Here is an 18,211-nt window from a genome sequence, read left to right on the forward strand (position 1 = left end):
CACAGGTGGTTGCAATCATCAATTAATAAGGAAGTACAGGAGCAGAGCATTTTGTACCTAATGGAACGGGTCATGTTGGAGGGTCTGAAATTGTTGGTAGAGTTGACAAAAGTTCTATTTGTGGCTTAAATCTTGCATTTTATGTTAAAGTAGGAAAATGGCATTTATATTGTTGCAATTTAATTCATATTGGTGATACCGTACTTTCTATGTTGCACTGTGGCATGCAGCTGTGGAGATGGACTAATAGCATGAATGTCCACATCATAGTGGATGACTGAGCATCACAGGATTTGCAGTTCTTCATAAGAGATGTATGATTTACAAGGTTCTCAACAAATCAACCATTTCTGTCTGTCTGTAAACTTAGAAACTCTGGGAATAGCCTATATATGTTTGATATACCAAAATAAGTCACCACTCTTATTGTTGTAAATTTTTATATAGAAATATGTAATTCTTACAATAACTGTACAACACACTACTCTTAATATTACATATAATTATTTTCATATAAATCTCAACATAACAATCATACAAAAGATAGAAATCAAAAAGTGCATTTGTTTAATTTATTCTTTAGTCCTTTCTCCCCCAAAAAAGGGCAATATGAATCCTTTGTAATATGACTCAGACGTTTAATATAATGCATATTCTTCTATACAAATATACCAGCTTATTAAACAGAATCATTGGGATCATTTATAACAGGTAAAAGTAATATGACACAGTGCCAGAACCAATTGTACATATGTATTGTATCATGATCCCTATTTCAGCTCTCCTTCAGCTAAAGTCCATACGTATGGTGCCTTTGTGCAAGAACACAATGAATCTAATGATTTGCATGATCTTAGACACAACCGGGTAGTTGAATTTCACAATAAAAATGGGGAAAAAAAATGGTGGATTTTTGAGGTTCACATTAAAAAGAGCATAACGGAGGTTGACTGACCAAAGTTAGACGTATGGGGCCAAATGTAATAGGGTGAGAGTTTAGCAGTAAACTCTGACACTTTTTAAACTCGGCCGAGAACATGCAAACTTGACTCAAAAATCTGTCACGATTTAAACTCTCATCCGGATGTTTTCCCAATTTGAAGAAACAATTTGACCGATATAATAGTGTGAGAGTTTACTGAGAAACTCCCACATTTACTAAACGCTCACCCTATTACATTTGGCCCCTGATCCTGTGTTATTGGGAAGCCACGCATGGCTTGAGGTGCTAGAAAACACTTGCAATCAGGTATGTTCCCAGTAAAGTAATGTTATAACCAGACTTATGCTGACATACCATGCATATAAATAAGGTGACAAGGCATACAAAGGGGTTACTCCCCTATCTGAGACTGACCACAAGATTGTGCACATGTATGGCCTCAGAAATACATAACAGTATGTACACTTGGAGCTCTGCATTACCTATTATAAAGCACTACAATGAGTGTTCTAGACACAGAGCTACATACTGAAGCTGCATTTCCTCTTCATAACAATTATGGCAGCTGGATGCTATCAAAGGGGAAACCATATGGAGGTCATTTCTCATTTGTACTAAGCCCGTACAATGTGTAACTGCTATGTGGAACTCTGTTTGTGCACTTTTACATCTGTGTTAATAAATACAAATAGAAAAATGTTATAGACACAGGCCTGAATTAAGTGTCATTTCTGAAAATAATTTATAATGATATATTTAACACATTGATGAGATTCTTACCAAGACTGAATGGTAAATAGGCCACTTCATATATTTGAGTTGTTTTTTTTGTTTGTTTTTACACAAATATACACAACTTGAAAGTCGGTTAATTGTCACAGACATGACGTTAGTAAATATTGCCTACACAATTTACAGCAGTCTGGTAGATTTCACTCCTATACCACCATCTTTCTGCTCTATCACACAAGTGGGTAGATTTAATAAAGCTTCTAAAAATGAAAAGTGGTGTTTACCATAGCAATTAATCAGACTGTGTCTATCACTTTAAATTATAGCTATAATCTTATTGGTTGCTATGGGCAACACCACCACTTCTCAATTTTAGAAGCTTTAGTAAATCTACCCCAAGGGTAGTAGATCGGCCCCTCAACCATCTGTATAAAGTTATAGGAGTTAAATAAAGTAAAACCCATACAAACAAAAGCAAGAATAGACCAATGGACACTATTCATTTCATATCCCTATACAAAATAGCAACTGATATTACACACCTTATAGAAATAAAATATTTTACATCTAATGAAATCCCTATATTGTGTAGGGCAGAAGTTCCCAACCACGGTCCTCAAGGCACACTAACAGTCCAGGTTTTAAGGATAGCCATAGTTGAGCACAGGTGTCTTAATTAGTACCTCAGTTATTTGATTTAACCATCTGTGATTAAGCATGGATATCTCTAAAACCAGGACTGTTAGTGTGCCTTGAGGACCGAGGTTGGGAAACACTGGTGTAGGGAGATGCATTCATGCAAACATTTACTAATAAAACAAGTAAAATTGGTTATTCTGTAAATAAAGAATTGAGATCTATGATTACACTCATACCACATGAAAGCTTCACTAAAATGAGCACAATATTTTGTAATCTGCATTCTGTAACACAATAAAAATACAATGTTTTATTAGTGTTCATTTGGTTTCACTTGTTTTTGTAAATTAAGCTTGTTTTTTTGTAAACATACCTGCCAGCAGTCCCCATTTACACTGATCAGTCCTGTTTCTTGGCAGTGAAAAGGGGTGGGAACTACCAGACAGTTTTGTGACCTTTCCAGAAGTGGGCGGAAAAGGGTGTGGCCGCATTTTGGGAATGTTGGAAGCTGTGTATACACATCAGAGGTGCATCTAGGGGTCTGAGTGCCCCTGGTAAAATAAGGGACAGGCTCTCCTTCCATCTCACAGTTATATTACATTATTCCTATACAATATAATGTATAAAGGGGGAATTCAATTAATTGCGATGTGAATAGCGCAGGGAAGTTGGGCCCAGAGCTATTTAATTCATCGCACTGTTTACTCCGACTTAAGTCCAAGAACCGGCATTCTCCGACTAAAGTGCCCGCTGCCAATCTGTTAGCGCCACGCTAAGCCAGAAAACAGCCTCACAGCCTGCACTTCAGTCAGATTTCTGCTCACACCCTCAGGATGGCGTTAGAAGAAATCCTTTAGTCTGCCTATCAGCACGCCGAATTGAATCACCCCACCTCTACCGGCAACCCTGGCGAGTATATACGCCCGATACACATACTCATCCTTCTCATTTACAAATGAAAGAGTAAGGTCCCTAAAATAGTAAATATTTCCTTGGACTATAATATTGTGTTATTATGAAATATATAAGTACCAATGAAGAGGAAGCAGTCACATCTGATTTAAAGCAATTATCCACCTATAGAGAACTAATAAATTGGCTTGTACAATCCCTGTGCAATAAATCTAAAGGCGCACATGACATCGTAATCGTGCGCTATAATGTCGGAAACTACCAGCAATACGTGCTCTCCCTGGTCGATTCGGACATCAATCATCGCCCGAACATGCTGGTCCATCTGCCGATAACAACAGATTGACCATGTTCGGGGATGATGGAGGGTGCTTACATTGAACGACTGATCGTCGATTACGGTACGATTACGATGTTGTAATCATACCGTCTTTCCCTAGTCGCCTAGTGGATGTGCAGCTTAAGTCATCCAAAGATGGAAAGGCCCTTAGACTATCTTCTCATGCATATTTTATATATACTAAAATTGTAAATAATGGGGAGAGAGTGAACTTGTTTACGTTTCTGTAACTAGAATGAAGTAAAAATAAGAGAAGAATTTGCATATAACCTGAAAAGGTGACTTCCTACCCCCATAGTACAATGTACAATGAATGCATCTATAGTTGCATTTTTAAAAACTATTAAGTCATTGCACCTTCAGCTGCTGCTGTAATAGGAGAATCAGAGAACAATTGCTACAAATAGTCTAGTGCAAAGAAATCATGAAGAAAGCAGAGTCATAGAGCAAATGATTAGGCATGCAGAGCAGCATCTCCTTACTACCATCCCTGACCTGTGTATGAGGCCTGCGCAGGACAGGTACACACTCCAGACTTTACTCATACCTGACCTGTGTATGAGGCCTGCGCAGGACAGGTACACTCTCCAGATTTTACTCATCCCTGACCGGTGTATGAGGCCTGCGCAGGACATGTACACACTCCAGACTTTACTCATCCCTGACCTGTGTATGAGGCCTGCGCAGGACAGGTACACACTCCAGACTTTACTCATCCCTGACCGGTGTATGAGGCCTGCGCAGGACATGTACACACTCCAGACTTTACTCATACCTGACCTGTGTATGAGGCCTGCGCAGGACAGGTACACTCTCCAGACTTTACTCATCCCTGACCTGTGTATGAGGCATGCCCAGGACAGGTACACACTCCAGACTTTACTCATCCCTGACCTGTGTATGAGGCATGCCCAGGACAGGTACACACTCCAGACTTTACTCATCCCTGACCGGTGTATGAGGCATGCCTAGGACATGTACACACTCCAGACTTTACTCATCCCTGACCTATGTATGAGGGCTGCGCAGGACATGTACACACTCCAGACTTTACTCATCCCTGACCTATGTATGAGGGCTGCGCAGGACAGGTACACTCTCCAGACTTTACTCATCCCTGACCTGTGTATGAGGGCTGCGCAGGACATGTACACACTCCAGACTTTACTCATCCCTGACCTGTGTATGAGGCCTGCGCAGGACATGTACACACTCCAGACTTTACTCATCCCTGACCTATGTATGAGGCCTGTGCAGGACAGGTACACACTCCAGACTTTACTCATCCCTGACCTATGTATGAGGCCTGTGCAGGACAGGTACACACTCCAGACTTTACTCATCCCTGACCTATGTATGAGGCCTGCGCAGGACAGGTACACACTCCAGACTTTACTCATCCCTGACCTATGTATGAGGCCTGCGCAGGACAGGTACACACTCCAGACTTTACTCATCCCTGACCTATGTATGAGGGCTGCGCAGGACAGGTACACACTCCAGACTTTACTCATCCCTGACCTATGTATGAGGGCTGCGCAGGACAGGTACACACTCCAGACTTTACTCATCCCTGACCTATGTATGAGGCCTGCGCAGGACAGGTACACACTCCAGACTTTACTCATCCCTGACCTATGTATGAGGCCTGCGCAGGACATGTACACACTCCAGACTTTACTCATCCCTGACCTATGTATGAGGCCTGCGCAGGACAGGTACACACTCCAGACTTTACTCATCCCTGACCTATGTATGAGGCCTGCGCAGGACATGTACACACTCCAGACTTTACTCATCCCTGACCTATGTATGAGGCCTGCGCAGGACAGGTACACACTCCAGACTTGACTCATCCCTGACCTATGTATGAGGCATGCCCAGGACAGGTACACACTCCAGACTTTACTCATCCCTGACCGGTGTATGAGGCATGCCTAGGACATGTACACACTCCAGACTTTACTCATCCCTGACCTATGTATGAGGGCTGCGCAGGACATGTACACACTCCAGACTTTACTCATCCCTGACCTGTGTATGAGGGCTGCGCAGGACAGGTACACTCTCCAGACTTTACTCATCCCTGACCTGTGTATGAGGGCTGCGCAGGACATGTACACACTCCAGACTTTACTCATCCCTGACCTGTGTATGAGGCCTGCGCAGGACATGTACACACTCCAGACTTTACTCATCCCTGACCTATGTATGAGGCCTGCGCAGGACAGGTACACACTCCAGACTTTACTCATCCCTGACCTATGTATGAGGCCTGCGCAGGACAGGTACACACTCCAGACTTTACTCATCCCTGACCTATGTATGAGGCCTGCGCAGGACAGGTACACACTCCAGACTTTACTCATCCCTGACCTATGTATGAGGGCTGCGCAGGACAGGTACACACTCCAGACTTTACTCATCCCTGACCTATGTATGAGGGCTGCGCAGGACAGGTACACACTCCAGACTTTACTCATCCCTGACCTATGTATGAGGGCTGCGCAGGACAGGTACACACTCCAGACTTTACTCATCCCTGACCTATGTATGAGGCCTGCGCAGGACAGGTACACACTCCAGACTTTACTCATCCCTGACCTATGTATGAGGCCTGCGCAGAACATGTACACACTCCAGACTTTACTCATCCCTGACCTATGTATGAGGCCTGCGCAGGACAGGTACACACTCCAGACTTTACTCATCCCTGACCTATGTATGAGGCCTGCGCAGGACATGTACACACTCCAGACTTTACTCATCCCTGACCTATGTATGAGGCCTGCGCAGGACAGGTACACACTCCAGACTTGACTCATCCCTGACCTATGTATGAGGCATGCCCAGGACAGGTACACACTCCAGACTTTACTCATCCCTGACCGGTGTATGAGGCATGCCTAGGACATGTACACACTCCAGACTTTACTCATCCCTGACCTATGTATGAGGGCTGCGCAGGACATGTACACACTCCAGACTTTACTCATCCCTGACCTGTGTATGAGGGCTGCGCAGGACAGGTACACTCTCCAGACTTTACTCATCCCTGACCTGTGTATGAGGGCTGCGCAGGACATGTACACACTCCAGACTTTACTCATCCCTGACCTGTGTATGAGGCCTGCGCAGGACAGGTACACACTCCAGACTTTACTCATCCCTGACCTATGTATGAGGCCTGCGCAGGACAGGTACACACTCCAGACTTTACTCATCCCTGACCTATGTATGAGGCCTGCGCAGGACAGGTACACACTCCAGACTTTACTCATCCCTGACCTATGTATGAGGCCTGCGCAGGACAGGTACACACTCCAGACTTTACTCATCCCTGACCTATGTATGAGGGCTGCGCAGGACAGGTACACACTCCAGACTTTACTCATCCCTGACCTATGTATGAGGGCTGCGCAGGACAGGTACACACTCCAGACTTTACTCATCCCTGACCTATGTATGAGGCCTGCGCAGGACAGGTACACACTCCAGACTTTACTCATCCCTGACCTATGTATGAGGGCTGCGCAGGACAGGTACACACTCCAGACTTTACTCATCCCTGACCTATGTATGAGGCCTGCGCAGGACATGTACACACTCCAGACTTTACTCATCCCTGACCTATGTATGAGGGCTGCGCAGGACAGGTACACACTCCAGACTTTACTCATCCCTGACCTATGTATGAGGCCTGCGCAGGACAGGTACACACTCCAGACTTTACTCATCCCTGACCTATGTATGAGGCCTGCGCAGGACAGGTACACACTCCAGACTTTACTCATCCCTGACCTATGTGTGAGGCCTGCGCAGGACAGGTACACACTCCAGACTTTACTCATCCCTGACCTATGTATGAGGCCTGCGCAGGACAGGTACACACTCCAGAATTTACTCATCCCTGACCTATGTATGAGGCCTGCGCAGGACAGGTACACACTCCAGACTTTACTCATCCCTGACCTATGTATGAGGCCTGCGCAGGACAGGTACACACTCCATGCCAGGGGTGTCTTTTTGGGCAGTTGAACATTGTCTATTAGTGTTGAAGTGACAACATACAGTGCTTTGAGAAATGCAAAAACTGATCAAATCAAAGGCTTGTCTTGAAAGAGGAGAAATGGTGCTTTGATGCAGGTTGCTTTCCACACAGCACAGTTCATGAGTATTGAACCATCACTTCCATCAGCGGTAAACAGAGCAAACTGAACATCTCCCATCAGACGACTTCTCTATCAGCAAGATATGTGACACCACCTCTTGACTATAGAAGAAGCAGAAACTGGGAGATTTCTAGGCTGATTATAAGGAATAATGTTCCCAAGTTTGTTACTGCACACCAGATGTCTCAGAGAGACTATTAGTTCTCCTTGGTGTAAGGTGCTGTAACGCCAAAGTCCCTTGATGCTGGGAGTAAGTGGGCAGAAGCAATGAATCTGTATGTTCTTTCCGTAAAGTGCTTGGTGGTGCCACCTAGTGAATAAAATGATAATGTAAGCAAACAAAGGGGTTTCCAATAATACATTTGTTGAGGTTTGAGGCTGAGCAACAGATATAGGAAGGTTAATCACATCAAACATGGATGCCGATCTGCATAGATCATCTGTAAATTTTCAAAATGGTTTACAAGGTGTGGCTATTACATAATGAGACTGTACTTGTAATAAATAAACCATACTGCATGAGTTAAAAGGGAGTGGGGGAACATTGACCTTGGACTATTACAAAACAGTTTTGCAACCCTCTCGCACAGATAGTTTGCTGTCACACAGCGTTTGAAGAAGTTGTGTTTTTCCCGTGCTTCGTAAAAATGCCTAGTTCATAAGTAGAGCAACATGTTAACTTAAATTGAACAAAGCTCCCACCGAATCTTTCAGTATGCTAACCTAGGCTTACGGGGCAGATTGTATGTCACGTGCATGTGTGTTTGAGTGGCACAAAAGATTTAGTGACGGTCAAGGTCGTGAGGATATCAAAGATGATGAATGTACCGGAAGGCCTTGCACATCAAAAACAAATGAAAATATGGAAAAAGTTTAGAAGTTTGTATTGACTGTCAACTCCGCATCAGAATAATGAATCAACATTACTACAAATATGTTCTAGCAACTTCGCGGGAAAGAATCGGAAAGAGACCAGAGTTGTGGAAAAATGGTTTCATCCTCCATTAGGATAACGCACCAGCCCACACAGCTCTCTCTGTGAAGCAGTTTTTGGCAGAGAAACAGATTTCAGTGCTAGAACACCCTCCACACTCGCCACACCTAGCACCGTGTTACTTCTTTCTTTTCCCTAAAGTCAAATCTGTACTCAAGGGACCCCGTTTTGCATCAGTTACTGAGGTAAAGAAGAAAACGAGTGAACTTTTGAGATGGGAGGTAGTTGAAATCCCGGCTGTCAGGATACCGGCGCTAAAATTATACCAGTCAGAATCCCAGTGCCGGCATCACGACCACTGGCATCCTGACGGTAAGGAATGGGGTTAAGGGGAGGTTTAGGCATTAAGGTAAGCCACTAGGGGGAGGGTTAGGGTTAGGCACCAGGGGGAGATTAGGTTTAGGGTGTGGGGAGGGAGGGTTAGAACTTAGGATTAGGATACCGACACCTGTCTGTACGTATTCTGTCCGGATGCCGGCGTCGGGTTTCTGACCACCAGGATCCCGAGCGTCAGCATCCTGTACCCAACCCGTTGAGACAGCTGACAGATGAGCTACAGCTTGGCTTTGACCAAAGGAAAATAAGAATGCTGCGGTGTGTGGACGCAGAAGGGGAGTACATAGAAGGGGAACGGAGTTAAAATGTGCCTGATATAATTAAACATAAATTATAGCATCAGTCTCGTTATTTAATAGCTACACTTCATATCATAGGGTAGAAATGCTGCTACATGTGTATGGGATTAACATAATGAAGAAAATAGTGAAATTTTTAAAACTGTTCTGTGAGATATTCACCTCATTCCACATCTGATTGTGAATGTTTCCTCATTTCCAGAATTTGGCTTTATGTGTTCCCATTCCTGTTCCAACTTCACGCAGCAGATTGAATTGTCCATTGTCGTATTCAGGGTCGCTGAGACAGCTGCAGGTCTCAGTTACTGAAGGGGCGTGACCATATTAGGGAGGCGTGGCTACCCCCCTCCAGAAATCAAATGGAAAATACTGTGGGGCCTATTCATTAAACGTAAAAATTCAATGGAGATAATTAGCTTTAGAACTCTCATGGAGTTCTAGCTAATTATAGGTGGAATTCATCATTCCACCTTTCCATAAGTATCTATTCCGAAAAGCTGTCATTTTTGCGATGACAGCTTTTCGGGAAATAGATACTTTTCCCTGCCTACACTACCTTATCGCATCTGGAAACAGTGCTGCGCATGCGCTGTTACATCTGTAAAACCAGCGCATGCGCAGCACTGCCTACAGATGCGTTAAGTTTCGTACCCCCCCGATCCCCCCCTCCCTCCTCCCTCCTCCGCTCACCTTCCCCCCCCCCCCGACTTACCTGTCCACGCAGCAGCCTCCGGCTCCGTCCTGTTGGTCTGTCATGTGGTTTCCCAGCAGATCACATGACAGATTAGATTTTTAAAAAAATATATTTTTTTTCCCTAAACTTTCTTGTGCTCTGCTGGGGAGCACACATGTCCGACCAGCCTCCGGAGCCTGAGGACGGAGCAGAGCGCCGAAGGGACTCGTCGAGGGACCTGCACACGTGGATACAGGTAAGTCGATTCTGCTATTCGCCACCTCACAGTGGCGAATAGTAACTGCATCAAATTCCGAAAATTGATAATTTTCTGAATTTGATGAATACCACAATTTCCACATCCCCATACTAATGTATGGGGAGTGTGGAAATTAACGCAGGGGAACTTAGCAAGGAGATATCTGTGATATCTCCTGTGCTAAGTGGCTACATGAATACCAAAATAACGTTATTTAAGGAAAATGTCCTTAAAAACGTTATTTTAGTGTTGATGAATAGGCCCCTGTGTGTGATACCAGGAAAGCTGGTCCCCCTCAGCAGCTGGCCCAGGCCCCGCCAAAATGCCCGGGTAATTAGTACCCACTCCCTTCCCATCTTAGTGCCCTTGGTGGTAACAGTTGTCCACAGGTGTTAGGAGGGGCTTTAGTGCTTTATGCACAGTGTTGTTTTTTTCCCCTAGGGAATTCTGCACTATGCTGAATAGGCTGGGGCTGTATCACAGAACACAGGGGGATCCCATGTTGTGGGCCTCCCTGTTATAGTGTGACCAGCCCATCTTCTCAGATTATGGTGCTAGTTGCAGTTTATGCAGGGGAACCTTTTGCAATTGCCTTAACCAGATTGGTCTATTAGTACTGGTGCTTGGATTACTGTTAGAGATTCATGCAGATTATATTTAATTATCATCAGCAGCACAGTTCTTTACTGCTGACAGGTGTATCTGTGGCTGTTTCCACCTCTAACTATGAAGTTATTAATGAGAAAATGCCATTACTCTAATATACCTACACAACACTACATGCCCCCTTTATGACTCTCCAGGTGCATGAAGTGTAATATGGACAAAATCTATTTTGGTAAAAAAAAAAATTTGCCTTAAACTAAAAATTAGCCACATATACTTCCCTTAGGATGTAGTCGGCATCCCAGCGTGCAGGATGCCGATGGTCTAAATACCGGCGCCGAAATCCAGACAGCATCGAGATCCCGACACCAGTATCCCCACCACCCGAATGTAAGTATTGCCAGTTAGGGGAGGGTTAGACAGTAGGGAGGAATGGTTAGGATTAGGGTGCAGGAAGGGGGAGGTTAGGTTTAAGCACTAGAGGGAGGGTTAGGGTTAGGCACCAGGGAGGGAGGGTTAGCATTAGGCTGCCGGGAGGTAAGCCTTAGGCACTGGGGGGTGGGAGGTTAACACCAGTATCCTGACCACCGGAATCCCAAAGTTAAGTATCGCCAGTTAGGGGAGGGTTAGGCACTAGGGTTAGGGTTAGGCACCGGGGAGGGAGGGTTAGCATTAGGGCGCAGGGAGGTAAGCCTTAAGCACTAGAGGGGAGGTTAATATGTCCCCTTGAGGGATGAGCTGTCAACACTATAATGACAAAGGCCCTGATTCAGAGCCGCTCGTAAGCGGCCGCTCGTTCGTTCTGACCGATGTTCGCACATCTGCGCATGCGTACGGATTTTAATACGCATGCGCGAACCAGTCAGTGCGGCCGAAAATCGTTTGTTCGCTATATAGCGAATGTCTGCTATTTTGAGTGACAGAAGGAGGCATATGTGGGTGGTAACAGGGGAAGGTGCTTGAAAACGGGGGTGTGGAATTCGAACACAGGCGTGCTTAAAGGTCAAAACGGGCGTTTTAAGGGAGTTCATAATTAATACAGCAGCGTCATTGACCACGTCACTTGGTTTTTTTTTACTCAGAACTGCTCGCAAAATAGCGGTTGAAAAAACCAGCTACAAGAATAGCGAGCAGTTCATACGCTGTTCGATGTACTCGATTAATCTAATAAATAGCGGACATGACGTATGGTGCGAGCGGCAAGGGGGCGTATTTTTCAAAATTACAACCGCAAGTTTTGCTCGCTCGTTCAGACTTAGAGGCGTGAACAGACCGCAATTAGCGAACGGTTCATTTGAATAGCCACCTCTTGTTTTAGAACGAACGACCGCAAATAGCGAGCGGCTCTGAATGAGGGCCAATGTGCAGTAATATGTTATTTGTCTTATTCTCCAATTGAAGTCAAATAAGAATGAAAAAATTTTTATAAAATCTGCAACAACCTCAGATCAAACAAAATCTCTCTAAAAATAAGTATCCCGACCACCGGAATCCTAAAGGTAAGTATCGCCAGTTAGGGGAGGGTTAGGGTGCAGAGATAGGGTTAGGCACTAGGGGGAGGGAGGGTTAGGATTAGGGTGTGGGGAGGTTAGCCTTAGGCACTAGGGGGGGAAGTTAGGTTTAGACATCGAGGAGGGAGGGTTAGGGTAGGGGTTAGGATTAGACGTATCTTGTTTCCTTATGGGTGTCGGTATTCTGACCAGCGAGATCCTGACCGCCAGCAATCCATACCCAACCTATTATCATAGTTCTTTCTATTGCATGCTATATCATGTCCTGACACAGAGTTGAGAGGGCATACCTGGTAATCAGGACTGTTGGTAGGTATGCTGAGAGGACTGTGGGTGGGTATGCTGAGAAGACTGTGGGTGGGTATGCTGAGAGAGTGAAAAGTGTGGATGGATATGCAAGAATGGATCTAATCAGTGGCAGATTTTTCCTAGGGTCTGCAGCACTTCCAGTAAAATGTGCCACCTCAGTGTAGTCAGGGCAGTCCGTGACTGCACTGGCTACACTGTGACTGGCAGTGGCTTCCTATTGTAAGCACTACCTGCCAGTCAAATGATTTATTATTTATTTATTACCAGTTATTTATATAGCGCACACATATTCCGCAGCGCTTTACAGAGAATATTTGTCCATTCACATCAGTCCCTGCCCCAGTGGAGCTTACAATCTATATTCTCTACCACATGCTCACACACATACACACTAGGGTTAATTTTTGTTGGGAGCCAATTAATTGGAGTGTGGGAGGAAACCGAAGCACCTGGAGGAAACCCACGCAAGCACAGGGAGAATATACAAACTCCACACAGTTAGGGCCATAGTGGGAATCAAACCCAAGACCTCAGTGCTCTGAGGCAGTACTGCTAACCATTACACAGTCTGTGCAGCCCACAGCAGGCAATCTCAGGGGGAGGTGTCTCCTCCCCCTTGGGACTGCCAGTCCGGGCTGCTATTAGCAGAGAACAGCTTCCAGTAGGAAGCCACTTCTCTGCCTTTTCACCAGCCCTACACCTTGGGGCTGCAGAAGATGCAGCTCTTTGGAAGCCGGTGATATGTGCATGTGCGGCAATCCGCCGCTAGTGCGCATGCGCCAATCCCGATGACTATCAGATCGATTGCACAGACGCAGGGACCCGGCCAGGAGAAGGTAGCCGGGTGAGTGCTTTTCGGCGGCGGCAGCCCCCCTCATCTAAGAGGGTAGGAGCCGCCGCTGGATCTAATAAAGAAACTCTGGAGAAGGCTCATCTGACAGGCTGGCATCTGCCTAGTTCTATCATGCTAACCATGGAAAAGTGGTTTCCTTCTCTCTCAGTAGTCTGGGGCCAGCAGGTCCAGCCAATATTTTTTACCTGGACATATTGCTGCTGCTGAACTTGCATAGGCTGGATGTTCGATTGTTGGGAGGAGGACTGTGTCGATGTAAAACCAGGGTGTAAAATTGCTTGACCCAGTAGAACAATAGGACCATTGTTGACAGACGTTTGCACCTCTAAACTCCTATATATTTGTGAACTCTGTGAATATCTGTTATGTAAAAAGAGAAAAGAGATAAGTAACCCTACCCAGCAACATGTCTGTTATAAAACACTAAGAAATTACCATAACTCCTTCAAAACAGAGAGTATTTAATCCTTTAGTGACCAGGCCAAATCCATAAATATTAAATCCTAAGCTGATTTTAATTAGGTCATCACTCCTGCATGTCTGTGCTCTCAGTGTGACCTAACATGCGTGGTGCGCACCCCATCTATCACTGCACGCGCCATGCACAGGAAGATCACGGGAATAGAAGAGAGTAAGTATTAGAAATGAGATGGGATGGGAGGGGGCAGTGAGCATGAGGGAGGGGATGGAGAGCAAGAGGGAGGGCGTGGACAGCTGAAGAGCGAGCTGGGGGAAGCTGTGGGTGACCCAGCAGATGCCGGGTTTATAACTATTAGCGTAATATATAAATCAACAATAGTAATAATAATGAGTACCCAATACATTGAGAGCTGGCATAACTTTAACCAATATACTATAAGCAAATGAGTCAGATATGGATGGTGTAAATATATAAAGAAGAAACTATAGTCCAGTCAATAAATATAAGGAAATTATCATGGAAGAAATTACTACAAATCTTTAAAAATCCTTCAAGCAGTGGCGTATCTATAATGGGTGCAGTGTGTGCGGGGCACACGGGCCTCCGGGTCCAGGAGGACCCCGCACCACACACACTGCACCCATATTTTTTTTAAACTTACCTGTCCGAGGTCCTGCGTCGGGTGTCACTGCTGCTCAGAACACCGGAAAAATGGCCGCCGCGGCCATTTTTTCGGTGTTCTGCGCATGCGCAGTAGACTCCAGGCGCACTCTAGTGCCTGGAGTCTACTAATGCTCCGGTGGCTGGCCAGCTGCGTCAGTCGGCTGCCAGCCACCAGGGAGAGAGGAGGGGGCCCCGAACGAGGAGTGCACACGGGCCCCCTCCTCTCTTAAAACGCCCCTGCCTTCAGGTGAACTGGTATCAGGAACATTACCAAGGCAGGAAACCGTCAGTAAAGATATTTCAGCTTGGCGCTAATAAAAACTAATATTTATAAACTATACGGTAGCTGCATACACCACAGGGTCTGTGTAAATCCCAAAAGAAGATTACCAAGGTAATCACAGGAACAAAAAAATGGTGTAGGTGTTGCGCTAATAGTTAATTGATTAACAACTGGACATGGCAGAAACTAGAGTCAAGACACCAAATGTATATTAAGAAATAGTTCTTTATATGATTGAATTAATTATTTATTAGCGCAACACCTACACCATTTTTTAGGAAACCGTCAGTACCATTGATTTTTTCGACCAAGACAAACCATATGCGTGCAGGTGTGCATTAGGCATATATGTCACATACTGTACATGTAAACCATGGTTTTTACCCATTTGTTTTGCTAGTGAGATACGCATTCACTATTAGGTTTCAATACAACATAAAACTGTTAATACAGCAGCAACTCTCGAGATTTATTGTCAAGAAAAAATAAATTGCTAAAACACAACATAAAAAACTTACTACATGTACGAGCAAACAAAGAAATCAACTATCCGCATCAGCGTTGCATTCACAATCAGCCAATCACAAGCGTCTTGCTCATGCTGGCCACCGTCATTATCATTATCATGTAATTGCGCCATCCCTCAGACACTGACAAATACCAGTAATGCGGCTTTTACTATTGTACATGTGTTTGTGTGCCAGTTTGCATCTGTTCGCAAATATGCAAATGCCCCCTTACTGTCCTCAGCCTATGGCCTCAGCCTTCTGAGTAACCCTATGGGAACTGAGACGCCGGAGCCATTTGTACTACGTACAGGATCGCAGTTGCAGGCAGAGACATGACCCATGATCAGTGTGACTTATACACAGACCGCCGATAATCACTCACCTATGTAAACATCGACATTGTGTCCATCTATGAATCAGTCCCACAGTGCGGCTTGGCATTGCGTTTAACGGTGAAACAAAATAGAAACTCAACAATTGCATCACCGGAATTTTGCATCTCTGTGAATTAGGGACGGACATCAGAAGCCCAGCTTCGCTTCCAACATCAAAACATGTGATGCGATGGCTACAAGCCATTGTATCATAACCACATGATGGTATAACATTGATGATTATGCTGAGCGCATGAGCACATTAAGTTGAGCTGTGGAAACCATTTCCAGGTGTCCGCGGTTGAATTCAGTCAGCCATCAGATAGGCATCAGAAGCAGCATCCAATGGCTGGCAACCATCGTAAAACCTGCTATTCAATGAGAAAAGTACTTGCACCAACTTGGGAACATAGATGTTGCTAACCATCGGTTTCCGATGTCCATCCCTACTGTGAAGTGGTCTGTTCAACAGCAAAACTCCATTTCCATTAATGTTTGCTGTAGTTTGTCTTATCTCTGCTTCTAACCATTGAAAATCTCATATTGACCAAGCTACCAATAAACATCTAACACTGTTGAAATTAATCTGTAAACATTGCTGACAACTAAATTAATTCTAATCATTTGAGGGGCATTTTTCATTGGAAAATGTGTTTTATACTGAGTAACAAAATGGGATTAGTGCCAAATTAATAAAACATTGTATTGTTTACACTCAATCTTGTTCAATTCCAATTGAAGTTGGATTTGATTGGAATAATACAGTTTGTACATCAGAGAGAGATGCTTACGCTGAGCTGCACATCTGTCCCTCACCACTAAAATTCTATCATAAAAATCTAGCAGTGCAAATAGGTGTCTTATATGACAGTCCACTCTCCCAGCATACTTTGACTGATGTCCACTGTCTGAAGAGGTCCTTGTGCTACACGAGCTTGGCATCATTGGCTGGATAGGTTGGCTGAGCAACAATCTAAATATTAAAGAGAAACAAATCAATATTTTAATTCTATCTATTAAAGTGAATTTTTTTATTTGCAAAACTTCTTACAAATCAACATTACAGATTTATAGAGGGCATTTTAGGCAAGTTACCTCACTTTAATCCAGCCCTCCTCATGTGGCAATTCCAGATGGAGGACTGGGCAGTATATACCAATGCCATCGCTGCACCTCACAGAGCAGGAGGACTGCATTTGTCTACTATTCAGCTAATTAGTGTGGGATGTGTTTCCAGGGAAGGCGCCTCTTCCTAATTGCATCATGAAATTGTGATGCAGGACTTGAAGATAAACAGTTGTTCACATGACTATAAGTTTAGGAACTGTGGGTAGAGCTACTAGGGGAGGAGCTGTAGAAAAACAATTATATATACACATTATACATATATTATATATAAATATACATATACATAGTATTTAGAAGAGAAGGCACTCAAAAGACCCTTTAAAATTAAACTTATCTTATGGAAAATACATTGCGTCATAGTTAATAACTAAGAGGTTCAGGAACTGAGTTCCTGCTTGTTCCTGCTGAAAAATAGCATTGGTTGTTCACAATCCTGTTAGTTAACCCATAATGGCAGGCCAGTTGTGAAATCAAGTGAATACACCTGCTGTGCTGACGCCTGTATCATCAGTCTTTAAGTAATTCTTCACCACAATGCAAATGCTCTTGCCTATAGGGGTGTTGTCAGCTAGTGAGACATTCAGGTATGGAGACTTGAACATGCCAAACTAGCTTATATCATGCCCTACTTTTAAATGAAGCTCTTAAACAGTACATATTTGAGTCCTCCTCTTTGAGAAATCACTGTATACCACAGCTATTGTCGGGTCTGTTCACTTTAAGATTGCTTCCCTTAAATTAGAAATGTCTTCCATAAGGAATTAATCTCCTTATACTTAAAAATATTCAGTATTCCTATAGGTCTACCTTATCCTCCCCCAGCAGCATAAACCTACGCCCCCTGCAGCTTAAACCTAACCCTCCCCCCTAGTGCCTAACCCTAGATAAATAAAAAAAAATACTTCTACATACACATACCAAAGTACACCAACGTACGTCTCTCCACAGCATACTTGCCTACCCTCATGATTTCGGGTGTCGCTCCCGGCGGCCGCCGACCCCTCCAGCCCCCCCCCCCCCCCGCGATTACAAGAGAAAACTCAGATGATTACGATTCACACCGTATCGCAATATTTTGGCCCCGCCCCCTGCTTCACAATGCCGGTAATCTTGGCATTGTGAAGCGGGAGCGGGGCCAAAATGATGCGATCGTGTGGCCATGCGATCGTGTGGTCACGCTGCCGTGTAAGCAGTCTGACTACGCCCCCCCCTATGCCAGCCACGACCCCCTGCTATGCCGATCTGGCTGCTCCCT

At 44.6% G+C, this 18,211-nt stretch overlaps 1 protein-coding gene across 1 annotated transcript in view; it reads right to left on the minus strand.

The window, feature by feature from the left end:
* Nucleotides 1-7,732: 7,732 nt before the first annotated feature.
* NPAS2 (neuronal PAS domain protein 2) overlaps nt 7,733-18,211 on the minus strand; it is a 100,135-nt gene continuing 89,656 nt past the window's right edge. Inside the window, exons 20-22 of the mRNA XM_088454031.1 lie at nt 16,718-16,801; nt 13,764-13,938; nt 7,733-8,048 (exon numbers count right to left, since the gene is read on the minus strand). Coding sequence (XP_088310157.1) covers nt 7,905-8,048; nt 13,764-13,938; nt 16,718-16,801 — 403 coding nt within the window. The 3' untranslated portion in view covers nt 7,733-7,904. The remainder of the gene's footprint in view (nt 8,049-13,763; nt 13,939-16,717; nt 16,802-18,211) is intronic.

The sequence above is a fragment of the Taudactylus pleione genome, unplaced genomic scaffold (genome assembly GCF_031769625.1).
Source record: "Taudactylus pleione unplaced genomic scaffold, aTauple2 ptg000609l, whole genome shotgun sequence".
NCBI classification, from domain to species: Eukaryota; Metazoa; Chordata; class Amphibia; order Anura; family Myobatrachidae; genus Taudactylus; species Taudactylus pleione.